Here is a 15590-nt window from a genome sequence, read left to right on the forward strand (position 1 = left end):
ACAATAATTTTTATTTTCTTATTTTTACAAATACAAATGAATTACATCATGTCATGAGCTAGACAAAAATTATGAAGAATGATACTAGTTACATTTTCAACATAGCCAAGGTTGATTCAGTGTTTCAATGCTAATTTAGTTGAAGGGAAAGTAGATTAAGTGTTTGCATCTACTGCTGCTACCAGTGATCTTCATGCTACAACTTGTTCAGATTTGGGTGAACTTACTCATTCTCTTGATCTCTCATTGTCCTATGTATATCTGCTGAACAATTGATATTCAATAGAAGAAGAATCTGGTTGGGTTTTCCCCTTGTGGGTTTTGCCCTGGTCGTTGGACCTAAATTCTGTGTGTCTTATTTTTTTCATGGTTGTTTTCTACTATGCATTTGGTTTATGTTCTATCTACAATTGCTTAACTAATATTGTTGCAGAAAGAGGTTTTTGGAATTAGTAATTGTTACAGCATATAGCATCAAAATTTCAACAGTTATCACGAATATTCTGGATATATTTCCAGTGTAAAACCTATTTCATATTTGCAAAGTTTTGGTCTTTATTATTAAAGATGCAATAAACCAAATTTTGCATCAATTTCTCCATTAATTATATATGTTTGGGAAACAAATACTTTTCACAGATGATTCCTCTATGGTGTTTATTACAAATTTTCATCATTTTGGGTATTTGGGAATCAATTACATCCCTCTCATCTTTATACTACTGAGCACTATACAAAATGGTCGTCCATTTGGAAGATTTGCATTGCAAGACACAATCATGGATACTAATAACAACTAGCAATTGTAACACATATTTTTGAAAAAACTGGCAACATTTATCAGACCTTGCAGAGTGAGTTTTGTGTCTTCCATAAACAAGTGACAGAGCAGTACCTTACAAGAACATGTCTGTTATCAGAAAATAACTCCTTCCAAATAAAAATTACAAATCCAATTTAAAATATTAGTGAGAAGTAATGTCAAAGAGCACAAAATATGAATTCTGTAATATTTGTACACAAAGAAATGAAATCCATTCATCGAAATACCATTCATTTGAAGCCTCGCATCCAAAGCTTTAACCTTCTTCCCAGTCTATATCATCCTCCTCTTCTTCGGCTGCATTATCCTCCATTACTGTACCACCTTGTCCATTAGAATCCTCCACATTCTGTACTGCATTTCCAATTTCACCTCCTTCTCCAGTGGCACCTAGTATAACACAATAAGGCATGTATAATTAGAACGTATGCAAAGGACTGAAACATTCTTAAGAGTGGATAAGTGAAATATCAAAAGCGTAGACCAAAATTGTAACTTGTTTTGAGTTCAGACAGACTCAAACTTTATCTATCTGGCTCTTTTCCTTCAGGTAACTAAGTCCTCAACCTTAAAATTGGAAAAACATATGTAGATGTTTAAATCGAAATTTTATCAATGGACTCCAGTTACCAATGATGGTCAATGGAACTGAAATGGATTAGTATATAGGGTACAAAGAGTGAGTGAGAAAATGTTTTAGCATATGGAGTACAACAATCGAGCAAATACCTTAGCTATGAAGAGATCAGAACAGACTAAAGCATATTTGTATCACAAAGATATCTGCTTTCTTAGAAGGTGTACTCAGAAAAGCTCAAATTCAAGGATGCTCAATAACATGATACTGCACAATGCAAATTTATTGGATGTTCTAGACCCTCCGCATGAAGATCAAAGGTTTCCACATGTGGTGGGGAATTCATGCTTTGAATTCCTGTTTCTACCGCCCCAACCCCTCAAAAATGATTTCTGCCATAATTTTCATCTAAGCAAAAAGATTCCATTAAATTACTATTTTCCTTTCTACCATGTGGTGGGGAATTCATGCTTTGAATTCCTGTTTCTACCGCCCCAACCCCTCAAAAACAATTTCTGCCATAATTTTCATCTAAGCAAAAAGATTCCATTAAATTACTATTTTCCTTTCTACCATTCTTCGTGGTTTTATACCACTTCCAAATGCTTCAAACTCAAAGAAGGTAACCTGCAAGTCGTCCTACCTTAAGGCTGAAAATAATCTGGTGGTTTTCTACTAATGTATGTCTGCTTCCTTTTCCTAAAGGCTAGCAACAACCTCAATGAGGTAATTGAATATGACTTGACGCTTACCAACACTTCTTACTCTACCAACGGTTGACTACTAATTGCTTATTAATGGGTCTGTTACAGACTCTACCTGCTTCATAAATTTTAGCCTATGCTGCAACTCAGGTAAAAAAACAGATAAGAAAGCAATAACTGTTTCGTTGGTGCTTGATGCATCTCTTATCTAAGTCCATATTGTATTCCTTGTTCTACATAAAAACTGGTGTTAAACACCAAAAATAATTAAGCAAATATATTTTCTCAGTAAACAGCTGAAAAGCCTACAACTAATAATCTATGGCTAGAACCCTTGTTTCAGAAAAATATGTGTTCAACCTTTTTATCTTTTACTGGTCAGGTTTTCTGACCCATTTTGGCCAAAATACGGCCTGGCATTTAGAAGAATCAATCAGATTGCAGATATCAGTTGTTGAAATTGCATAATCTGGGTGTCCCAAGGATTTTGTGGGTTGCTGAATCTATCTATTTGTATTTTTACCAACAATTGCATAGCCGGATTCTGGTGATAGTTTCCCGAAAGTCAAAAAAGTTGAATGTTTAGATTTGTCCAAAAAATATTCAAATCCCAAACTCTCGTTTCTCTACATTATTCTACCATGTATGTCCAATTAATGAACATAGGTAGTACTCCATAACTACCACCAATTAGCTTTTCAAAAGCTCTGCAACTGCACTCTGGTTTCCATGGTCAGAAAATCAGATAATATGAAATTTGTAAGGGACAACATGGCATCTGGTAGCTAAGGTAATTCTTTTATACAACAAATTCCTACGTTCAGATTTTTCCTTCATCACTTCTGCTAAATTACTCGATTCATGGTGGCTTTGAGTCCTTTAAGCATATGATAACTATAAATAGCCAAAAATAAATAAAAAATGAAGAAAGCTATGTTTCACATTAAGAAGTGCAAAAAGCTTCTGGTGCCATATTGATATAACATTTAACATAAAACTAGAATGGTTGAGTAGGAAAGTGAATCAAGACAAACATAACAAAAGGATGTCTTCCTAAATACTTTCATAGTTAGATCTGGATTTGAGATATATTTTAAAGAAACAACAATCAGCAACACCAAGAAAAACCTCTTACGAAGAAAAACTAAAGCTGAAATAAAATCAGAGTAAGCAGTGGGGTCAAGAGATTGGGCATCCTTGATCAACAGGGCATCCTCCTCCCACACACAGCAAAAGACAGACAGTGAGCTATGCTTATTCTCAAAAACAAACTTACATTAGACTTTCCAAAGGATTAATAAAGCTGAGAACTGCAGGCACTGTCATATCCCTAACAAAGCACTGCACATAAGAAAACGATCATCTCCATACACTGTAGCATGCCAATGCAACCTGTCCTGAAAGGAGCTGAATAGTGATCCTCAACAGTACTCCAACAATGCCTAGAAAATGGAAAAATCCCACAAATCTCTCCAAAAGAAAATGCCTTTCTTGCTCAATCTACGAGCTTAAAAAGTTAAAAATGGGGCAGCTCCACGACACAGGACCATTGAACCCACTAACTCCAAATGGGTCTACTAGCTAGAACCCACCCAGCTTTACTGCCATCCTAATGACAACAACCAAACATGCAACACCCCTTCAAGATGACCGTATACTCTAGAAAATGAGGGAACCAAAGACCTAAAACAAGTGGGGAGAAGAAATAATATCACATTAGGTCCGCAAAGCCAAAATCTTGGCTATGAATTTATATGCAACTATGAGCAATATATTAAGTTTCAATCCCCCAATAGAATCCCTTAAAGCATTCTTCAAAATGAGCTCGATCACCCCTAAGAGTCTACATGAAGCGAAGACTTCAGGGTCCAAGTAACAAAAACCATCATTAATGGACTCCCGTATGGCCTCGTAAAACTAACAAGGTCATCCATAAGTGGTGACTTGCTATCCTTCTTGGACAAGAACCTTGCAACAGGTCTCTAGTAGCCACTACCTCATCTGTCAGAGCAAAAGGAGCAAATATGTGAACTAAACATACCTCTCATCTCAAAAGGGTCCTCTACAAGAGTGTCATACAAGTCATTGACCCTACAAAGACCAAGCACACTGTCAACAACCACCTTTTGTTTGAGGAAGTAAAAGTAGAAAATGGACACTTCATTCCCCCTCTTTAATGCACATTGAAAATGGGAGCAGAAGCTAGCAACCTTGGCAATATAATAGTCAAGTCTATGCACTATCATCTCCAACCTCAGAGTGTGCTTCTAAAGAGTAGTATTATGAAGATCCTCCATAAAGATGTCAACTTGCTTAAGCTTAAGCCAACCTGCCTACAGCAATTTTCTTTGCTTGTAAGCCATTATCCAACCACAAGGTATAAAATTAAAAATGTGGAAAACTGTGACCTCCCACCAAGGGATCCATCCCTGAGCTTCCAATGATTGACCAAAGAGGGTCCATACCAAGATAACCTTCCCAATTATTGACCATAAAATTAAGGCAATAATTTCATTTGACCCATATTACCATGCAAAGTTGGACCTTAAGTGATAAATCCCCAAATCACAAGTGCAACCATAAAGGAACTAATAGGGGTTGTCCATTGTCACCAGAGCAATGCCCTCTCTAACTTTAGGCTGGCTCTCCTATGGCACAACGGGGTGTCCCTAGACTAGGATTGTTAAAGCTATACAATGGAAGCACAAGGTTATATGTTAGTAAAATAGAAATTGTAGCATGGGAAAATAAATTGATAGAGGATCAAGACTAGTGCCTATCAAATTTGGGATAATGAAGTCAATAAACGAAAACAAGAGCGCTTAAAATATAGGAATAGGGTCGGTGAGGATTGCTATTACAACTTGCAAAATCTCACCTATGAACTACAAACCAAATTTGCTAGAAATAAGGTTTGTATGCCCTTACAAAAGTGCCCTACTTATGCACATGCTTAACATACAAAGGGTGATCTCACTTCAAGTATGAAAACACCATGCAACCTTTCAAATAAAAGGCATAGCATAAACAACTCAACTAGATAAATAAGATAAGATAATTATATTAATGTCCAACAAATGACCACAAAAGTACGTCAATGGGACTGTTGAGTACAATGATGTCAATACAAACAGGAGTACCAAAAGGTATCCTATAAAAAGAACAAGAGATCATAAAAACATAATGTCTAGATGCTAAAACATGGAAAAAATTTGACTCCAAGTGTAGGCGACCACAAAAAGAAATCAGGGACTAGGTCCACTAGATCTATCTCTGTTAAATTGGCAACTAGGGCCAAACTCCATGTGGGTCAGCTTATTTATGGCAACTGATAATTTTATTGGATCCCTCTCGTCGAGAGGTGTAGGATTGATCCAAAGATCATCCGATTCCAATAAGTATTTATGGAGATATGAATTTATTTTGTTTATGTAATTATTGTCAAGTCGGCCAGCAACTTGAGTAGGCTCAGAAGCCCAATAGACGTGTCTATTCATCATCTTTGTTTTTAGTATAAATAGGTGAGGACTTGAAGTCATTTGGTGAGATATTCTTGAGTGATCTCTTCCTCTCCACGTCTTGGGTTTTTGGAGAAGGAGGGACACTAAAGAATACGCTGGCCTAGCTACAGATGATGCCCTAACCCTATCCGCTGTAAATAGAGACATATACGCAGGCATATGAGGATGATATACGTAGCAAACTGAGACCTAATATGCTATCCAAAAGTCTTATACGCAGTTCCTAATCTACGCAGTCAAGGAGGCTCCTATAACGCAGTCATAAAGGGTAGCTGTAGTGATATGAAGGAAGCCGTAGTCTATATGCAGTCACTCACTGTCTTGAAGACTTTTATACGCAAGGCATAGACCTTACACGTAGTTCATGAAGACATTCATTCACCGTCAGTGTGATGCCCTAATCTGCTCCGTTTTCATAAAAGAGCCGCAGATATAACAACAGTCAAGCATGGAAGAAGTTGTAGTCATTATAATGTCAAGGAGATCTGGCCACAGTTAAAAGGAGACCTGTAGCTGCCAAACGCAGTGTGAAGGTGTCACCATTACGCAACCCTAAACTACAGCTACGTGGCCCTAAACACTGTAATCATACGCAGTCATGGTTGCCTTTATACTTTGTTCATAAAGACATTTATACACAGAATACAGAGATATTTATATGCAGTCATAACTGCACTCAAGCATAGCCGCAGACTCAGCATACCTGTGTAGCAGAGAAGAATGTATGTGATCTGGGCACATCTATCTTCACGTTGGTAGTCTACATGACCCTCGGCCTACTTGTAGCAGTCTCGATGTGTTATGATCACAACAGATTTTGTTTTTGGTTGGATAAAGAAGATCTCGGTGACATACATCTTGTACAACGGTAACTTGAAGTATTAGATGATGTTCCTATATGCAGTGATAGTGATCACTCTGCAAAGAGTGTCAGTCTCATCGAAGGTAAGAGACAGGATCATAATCTTACAGTACAGTAAGGTGCAGTTATGATCTCAAGGTACAAAGATCATTTCAACCTCTAGGAACAGTCATGGTGTATAATCCTCTCATCAAAGCAGTGATGAATGATGATGAATAGGGCTGCATAATGATAGAAGGTGCAGCACAGTGGGCATGATAAATAATGAGCAGCATGATGATGAGAGTAGATGAGAGCAGCTCAGTCATCAAGGCTCAACACTGTGACAGTACAGCATGGTGTCACTCGATTATGTGCAGCTAATGATGAAAGGCAGCACTATGATAGGTGAAGGAGTCACCTTGGAGAATCAGTTGAAGCAACATGTCTTCAACTGATCCCATCATAATAGGAAATGATCTATGCTCAGATCCGGATAAGTCAAAATGTTGACTTCTGTTGTAAATGTATTATCTCTCTCTCTCTCTCTCTTTCTCTGCTGAACTTTGAAGATAAAAGAAGATTTGATCAAAGGGTTTCCCCACACATTGTGGGGTTTGTCCCTGGCTTGCGCCACATCTTGTGTCCTCTTGTCTTGGCTTGTCTTCTGCGTTTTATATTTATGTTCTATCTGCAGTTTATCATAATGCTGATGTGATTGCTAACTGTGAAAATTTAAATAAATTGCTCTAGCATAGAACATACCTAATCTTAACATGGTATCAGAGCTGAGGTGAAGACAATGCCCAAGCAAGAGTGAAATAGCAATCACCGAAGACAGTTGGGACAAGACAGAAGGATCAATGGGTTCCTCATAATTCACCGAGGGTGAATTCAAAGCAAAGAATGTTATCAGAATGGCGCAGCAGAAGATTTTGATGGTCCATCTTAAGATCACTTCATTGGGAAGTTCGGATCTAAGGGTGGAAGGAAAGGCGGATGCCTTGTTGAAATAAGTTCGGCCGTTATGCGAAGGAGTGTCCATATGGCAGTGACACATCTCTTGAAGAAGATAACAATCATTCCTGGGACATCTTCAATGATCAAAAGAATGACTGGTAATGCAGGTCATCAAGGAAATGGTCGACTCTTCCACGAAAGCCAGGAACCCCAAAATCTCTTTTATGTACCTGATCGAACTTGATGTCCATCTCGGAAATGGAAGTCAAAGGTTGCAGGGTGGCACTTATCGATGGAAAGGTACGTGTTTGAAAATAGATCTTTTAAAGATGTTTTTGAGTTCAGGGTTGTATCAAGTTGCAAGAAGTCCACTGGGGACCATGTCCATTGACTCAGCTCTAGAGGTCTGTGAGTCAAATGGTGTCTAGGATGCCTGAATTCAAAAGGAAGCATGAAGGTACATGTCTAAAATGTACCAAAGGAAAATATTATAAGGGTACCATTCCCCTCATGCAGCACGTTCACAAGTTTGGAACAACCCGAGGAGTTTGAGAATCATGATCAAGGAATCTCATGTATACAGGTGGAAGAAAGCCCTCTATGGATTGAAGAAAAACACCTCAAGCATAATATGAGAGGATTGATAGCTGTCTAATGCAGCTGAGATTCACTAGGAGTGAAACCGATCCAAACCATTACTCGAAGGTTGTGGATGATAAACCTCTTGTACCGGCACCTATGTCTGACAGGTGCAGACCCTCTCATTTATAGGAGACAGAGGGAGTTGGATTCTGAATGTGGGAAGATAAGATGCAAGCTTGTGACTGCCTCGAGGATCTTAACTTTCAGAAGTTATATGGTAATGATGTCGGACCAGATTTGGGAAATGCCTCTAAGTTTCATAAACTCATTCGCGTTGATGTTTTTGGAGAACCTCCGTCCGGACATCTGTGTTGCAGTTAGCATGGTGAGCTCATATTTGGTTGAGCCTCACTAGATTGGTGCCAAGAATCTTCTAAGATATCTTCAGGGTACAATCTCTCATGAACTGAGATACACTGCCGGAAATATGAAACCACATGATTATTCGAATGATGAGTGGGCAGGAAGTATGGAGGATCACTAGAGCACTTCTCAGTGCTGTTTGGAATCTGCCTTGATATCCTGGATGAGCAGGAAGCAGAATTCGGTAACTCTGAGCACCACCAAGGCAGAATACATTGCTGATAGTATGGCCTTCTGTGAGGCAGTCTGGTTGCTGAAGCTCTTCAGTGAGCTGTTTGTACACATGATGAATACCATTGTGAATCTCTGTGACAACCAGAGATGGGATTCGATTATTGAGGAATCCCGTATTTGACAATTGCTCTAGCAGATAGACATCAATTACCGCCTTATCTGGGATATGGAAAGTCGATGATCAAGGAGGCTCCATCACACTGAGATGATGTACAGGACAGAGCCCTGAGGAAAGATCAAATTTGTGATTTTCCCGAACGACTTGGAGTCGTCGAGAGACCTTTGTAAAAGGGTCCTGCATGCTGCATACATTGAGCTCTAAGAGCTTTTGGGGGCTTGCAGTTCTATTGGAGCAACATACGACCACAGGGTGACTCACCCTCCCCTGGTGGTGTGCACTGAAACAAGATGATTCGCTCTCTTGTGGGACAAGATGATTCGCTCTCTTGTGTAGTAGGATGATTAGTTCTCCTGTGAGGCCTGGATTGATGTGTTCTCCATGGCGATTGTAGCAGGATTGATGTGTTCTCTCGTGAGGCCTGGATTGATGTGTTCTCCATGGCGATTGTAGCAGGATTGATGTGTTCTCCTGTGAGGCCTGGATTGATGTGTTCTCCATGGCAGCCTGGATTGATGTGTTCTCCATGGCGATTGTAGCAGGATTGATGTGTTCTCCTGTGAGGACAGGATTGATTAAGTTCTCCTGTCGAGGCATCCTACCCATGCAGTCTGGGACTCATGGGAAGTACCTCTCATCTGATCAATGAGCAGGGAAATGAAGTTAGGGACCATAGTAGTACCGATGGACGCATCGTTGTATCTACCGTACTCCCTACGCTAGGATGTCCTCCATTGATCTGGGATCAATGATATTGGTCTGGGACCAGTGGTAGGAGTTGTACATGCTATGACGCTGACTTCGGGTCAGCTGAGATTGGTCTGGGACCAGTGGTACATACTCCGAGACTGACTTCGTGTCAGTGCAGTATTGGTCTGGGACCAGTGAGAGTGGCACATACTATGACGCTGACTTCGGGTCGGTTGAGACTGGTCTAGGACCAGTGGTACACTCTCTGAGACTGCGATACTGGTCTGGGACTAGTGGTAGGAGTGGTACTTACTATGAAGCTGACTTCGGGTCAGTTGAGACTGGTCTGGGACTAGTGGTATGCACTCTGAGACTGACTTCAGGTCAGTGGAGAATGATATGACTCATTCTCGATCAATTCTTCTTCTTCATAGTTCAGCGGAGATGAGCAGAGCAGAGCAGAGCCAGCAGAGCAAAGCTAGCAGAGCTGAGCTGAGCAGAGCAGAGCCAGTAGAGCTGAGCAAAGCAGAGCCAGCAGCGCTGAGCAGAGCAGAGCCGAGCCAGCAGAGCTGAGCAGAGCAGAGCAAAGCCAGCAGAGCTGAGTAGAGCCAGCAGAGCTAGGCAGAGTAGTGCAAGGCACTAATGGCAGAGATAGTACAGTCGTACATATGGATTAGCGGATGGAGTTCTCCCTAGTTGAGAGGGAGTGTTAAATTGGCAACTAGGGCCAAACTCCATGTGGGTCAACTTATTTATGGCAACTGATAATTTTATTGGATCCCTCTCGTCGAGAGGTGTAGGATTGATCCAAAGATCATCCGATTCCAATAAGTATTTATGGAGATATGAATTTATTTTGTTTATGTAATTATTGTCAAGTCGGCCAGCAACTTGAGTAGGCTCAGAAGCCCAATAGACGTGTCTATTCATCATCTTTGTTTTTAGTATAAATAGGCGAGGACTTGAAGTCATTTGGTGAGATATTCTTGAGTGATCTCTTCCTCTCCACGTCTTGGGTTTTTGGAGGAGGGACACTAGAGAATATGCTGGGCTAGCTACAGATGATGCCCTAACCCTATCCGCTGTAAATAGAGACATATACGCAGGCATATGAGGATGATATACGTAGCAAACTGAGACCTAATATGCTATCCAAAAGTCTTATACGCAGTTCCTAATCTACGCAGTCAAGGAGGCTCCTATAACGCAGTCATAAAGGGTAGCTGTAGTGATATGAAGGAAGCCGTAGTCTATATGCAGTCACTCACTGTCTTGAGGACTTTTATACGCAAGGCATAGACCTTACACGTAGTTCATGAAGACATTCATTCACCGTCAGTGTGATGCCCTAATCTGCTCCGTTTTCATAAAAGAGCCGCAGATATAACAACAGTCAAGCATGGAAGAAGTTGTAGTCATTATAATGTCAAGGAGATCTGGCCACAGTTAAAAGGAGACCTGTAGCTGCCAAACGCAGTGTGAAGGTGTCACCATTACGCAACCCTAAACTACAGCTACGTGGCCCTAAACACTGTAATCATACGCAGTCATGGTTGCCTTTATACTTTGTTCATAAAGACATTTATACACAGAATACAGAGATATTTATATGCAGTCATAACTGCACTCAAGCATAGCCGCAAACTCAGCATACCTGTGTAGCAGAGAAGAATGTATGTGATCTGGGCATCCTCCTCCTCCCCTGTATCCATAATCGCCTCTGCATCTGCTGGTATGGAGGTTGACCCCTCTAAGTCATCAAATCTAACAGGCTCTAGCACTGGATCATTGAGATCCATGTTGGCCAATGCCAACTCAACAGTGGTGTCCAGACCCATATCATCAGAACAGTGTTACTTGGGAGCGGGAGCGAAAGCGACATATTCAGAAGCTCTTGGTTTGGTGCTCTTGATTAAATACGAGTTCCATACCCTAATACATGACAAAATTCAATGGAAACATTGCAATCCACCAATCCTAAAATCTTGAAAAACTGATAAGTCTGCTGGATTTTGAATGAAATCTAAAATTCTACTTTCTCCATATGAAATCCAATGAGGCCGGAACCACTCTCAAACATCCTGAGTCATTTCATGGTAATGTTAAAAGTTTAAGTAAAAGGATGAAAATGAAGATTAAGGAGAATATCACTTTTACTTTAAGAATTTAACATTACCATGAATAGCATATCAATACTAGGGCCTAGACTTGATCATGAAGCTGCCAAAATGCTCTACTCCTTGCTGCAACATCACAAATCACTTGCCAAATGAAAATATTAATGAGCAAACACGCCCTTTTCTTTCCCGCATTAAGCTTAGCGAGTCCTGGAAACAGGACACGTGTCCCAAAATCGTGACACGACCTCGGATTCAACGTGTCGGAAACAAACATGACGTGTCATATGATTTGGACATGAATCCGGACCGAATCATGTCGGATTCGCTGGATTCGGGATTCGTAGGGGGTTTAGGACGAATCCGATGACTTGGGATAGCAAATACACTAAAGGTCATAAGTGTGCTGAGAAGAAATTATTCTACATAGATTGTGAAGAGGAAGAAGAAAAGGAGCAAGAAAGGTCAAAAGAAGAGGATATACTCCAGAAACAAAGCCTAGATAAAGAAGAAATGAATCCGACCATATCTTGTAATGCATTGGCTGGAATTACCACTCCTCAAACCATCAAGATAGAAGGACAAATCAAGAAGAAAAAGGTAATAGTGTTGATTGATTCAGGAAGTACTCACAATTTTATTCATTGTAAGATAGCAAAAGAATTGAATTGCTTCCTATATCCAGCACCAGAGTGTCAAGTGATGGTTGCAAATGGAGGAACGATAAATTGCTCTGGAAAATGCCATAATATCAAGCTATCCATGGGAGAATATGTATTGAAAAGCCCAATGCTTTCCATTCCAATGGGAGGTGTTGATGTTGTATTAGGAGTCCAATGGCTACAATCCTTGGGTACAATAGCTTTTAACTTTCAAGAACTTTTCATGAAATTTTATGCGGAAGGAAAGTTAGTTGAATTAAGGGGTATTGCAGGGAAACCGGGAAAGATAATAAGCTCTATCGGTATGACAAAGCTTCTAAGAAAAGGAACAACGAGGTGTAATTGCACAATTATGTTCGCTAGATGTTTCCACATCGAAATCATCTATTTCTCTAGATCTCCAAAAAGTCTTGGACAATCATTCCAAGGTATTTGAAACTCCCAAAGGTGTCCCACCTATTCGTGATCATGATCATGCTATTCATTTGATTCCAAGAAGTGTTCCTCCAAACATCAGGTTGTACAGATATCCCTATGCCCAAAAGAGTGAAATTGAACGTATGGTTGTAGAAATGCTTGACGCTGATATAATTCAACCTAGCCAAAGTTCTTTCTTTGCTCCAGTAGTATTGGTGCACAAGAAAGATGGATCATAGCGCATGTGTCGGATTATAGGGAGCTCAACAAGCTCACTATTAAAGATAAGTTTCCCATTCCTGTCATTGATCAATTATTGGATGAATTGCATGGATCAATTTACTTCACCAAGTTAGATCTTCGTTCAGGATATCGTCAAATTAGAATGAAGACTCAAGACATTCCGAAAACAGCATTTAGAACTCATGAGGGTCACTATGAGTTTTTGGTCATGCCTTTTGGCCTTACCAATGCACCTTCTACATTTCAAGGTTTGATGAATTCCATTTTCAAACCCTTTCTTAGAAAATTTGTGTTAGTATTTTTTGATGATATATTAATCTACAACAAGTCTTGGAAGGATCATGTTGAACACGTTGACAGGGTGCTACAACTATTGGAGGAGAAACAATTATATGCAAAAAGATCCAAATGTTTCTTTGGAGTACAAGACGTGGAATATCTAGGTCATATTGTATCTCATGAAGGAGTTAAGGTAGACCCTAGCAAAATTAAAGCCATTAAGGAATGGGAAATCCCGACATCCATAAAGTATTTGCGAGGATTTCTCGGGTTGACAGGGTATTATCGAAATTTTGTTAAGAATTATGGGAAAATAGCAGCACCTCTAACAACATTGTTGAAGAAAAATGCATTTTCATGGACTCTAGAAGCAACAAAGGCCTTTGAATATCTTAAAGAGGCAATGTTCCAAGCATCGGTCTTAGCTACACCAGACTTCACAAAAACCTTTATTGTGGAATGTGATGCTTCTGGGAATGGAATTGGTGTTGTTTTAATGCAAGATGAAAGACCCATTGCTTTTGAAAGTCGTCCAATCAAGGGAAAGTATTTACACAGCTATTTATGAGAAGGAAATGTTGGCAATACTACATGCACTTAAGAAATGGCGACCCTACCTAATGGGAAGACACTTCAAGGTAAAAATGGATCATGATAGCCTTAAATACTTTTTAGAACAAAGATTATCCTCTGAAGAACAACAAAAATGGGTCACAAAGATGTTGGGTTATGGCTTTGAAATCATATACAAAAAAGGGAAGCAAAATGTTGTGGCAGATGCACTCTCAAGAAAGGACGAGGATGTGGAAGCATTGTTGTGCGCCATTTTTATTATCCAACCAGATTGGATAAACGAAGCAAGGGAGGAATGGAAGAATGATGAAGAAGTGTGGGAACTTATTCGAAAGTTACAATAAGATTCCAATACATCTGATACATTTAGCTGGTAAAATGATTCGTTATGGTACAAATATCGCTTATAACTCTATAAGAATTCCCAACTCAAACAAAAGATTCTTCTGGAACTGCACACTTCTCCCTTAGGAGGGCACTTAAGATTTTTAAAAACTTACCATAGGGTTAAGAAGGAATTTTTTTGGGATGGCCTTAAATCAGATATTCAAAAGTTTGTGGAGGAATGTTTGGTATGCCAACAAAATAAAGCTGAAACAATTAAGACACCAGGTCTATAAAAACCTTTATCCATTCCAAGCCAACGGTGGGAGGTTTCAATGGATTTTATCACAGGTTTACCCAAGTCTGAGGGAAAGAGTGTCATCATGGTGGCAATTGATAGACTTACCAAGTATGCACACTTTTGTGCATTATCACATCCATTTAAAGCCAATACTGTTTCTACTGCATTTATGGAAATAATTCAAAAGCTACATGGAAACCCAAAGATTATTGTAAGTGACAGAGATCCCATTTTTACAGGAAATTTTTGGACAAAATTATTTTCTTGTCTTGGTACTCAGTTAGCTCATAGCTCATCTTATCATCCTCAATCTGATAGACAAACGGAGATAGTAAACAAATGTTTGGAAGGATATCTTCGTTGCTTTGTATCCGATAAACAAACACAATGGGTGAAATGGTTGCCTCTAGCTGAATGGTGGTATAACACTTCCTTCCATATTGCAACAAAAATGACCCCATTTATGGCACTTTATGGATATCAACTACCATCCATCACATCATATTTAGGATAAAATTCTAAGGTTCAAGCAGTGGAACATCAGATCGAGCATCAACAACAAGTTCTCCAACTCTTAAAGGATAACCTCGTGTTGGCACAGAATAGAATGAAACAACAGGCAGATCAACATCGCAGTGAAAGAAGTTCTGATGTAGGTGATTGGGTATTCCTCCAGCTACAACCATATAAACAAATGTCCCTCAAACAAGCTAAGAAGGATAACAAATTGTCACCAAAGTAGTATGGTCCGTACAAGGCGTTGCAAAAGATTGGTACTATGGCATACAAATTGGAGCTTCCTGCAGCTTCTCGAGTACACCCAGTTTTCCATGTTTCGTGTTTAAAGAATGTTATAGGCGACAAGCTCCCAATTCAAACAATATTGCCAGAACTTGATGAGGAAGGAAAAATTATATTGGAACTAGAAGCAGTCATAGAAACAAGAACTCAACAACTACGAAATCGATTCATTTCAGAGTATCTCATCAAGTGGAAGAACTTATCCGCTAAAAATTCCAAAGGGGAGGATGAGAATTTTATACAGAAGCATCCAGAACTACTCAAACGTTGAGGACAACAATTTTTTGAAGGAGAGGGGCATGTTAGGTTCCTATAATACTAGTGATGCCCCCATTAATATTGTAGTTGTATCCCTTATTAATATTGTTGTGCCCCTATTGTCCCCATATTGTTATTACTG

The 15590-nt window shown here is 39.5% G+C and overlaps 1 protein-coding gene across 2 annotated transcripts in view; it reads right to left on the reverse strand.

The window, feature by feature from the left end:
* Positions 1 to 745: 745 nt before the first annotated feature.
* Positions 746 to 15590, reverse strand: part of LOC149190057 (uncharacterized) — a 174900-nt gene continuing 160055 nt past the window's right edge. For both annotated transcript variants that reach the window (XM_089412009.1, XM_089412010.1), the window contains exons 11-12: positions 1051 to 1213; positions 746 to 895 (exon numbers count right to left, since the gene is read on the reverse strand). In XM_089412009.1, the coding sequence (XP_089268135.1) occupies positions 1080 to 1213 (134 nt within the window). In that variant the 3' untranslated portion in view covers positions 746 to 895; positions 1051 to 1079. The remainder of the gene's footprint in view (positions 896 to 1050; positions 1214 to 15590) is intronic.

The sequence above is a fragment of the Pinus tabuliformis genome, chromosome 3_1 (genome assembly GCF_031772625.1).
Source record: "Pinus tabuliformis cultivar Carrire ecotype Pingquan chromosome 3_1, CPIR1, whole genome shotgun sequence".
Classification (NCBI taxonomy): domain Eukaryota; kingdom Viridiplantae; phylum Streptophyta; class Pinopsida; order Pinales; family Pinaceae; genus Pinus; species Pinus tabuliformis.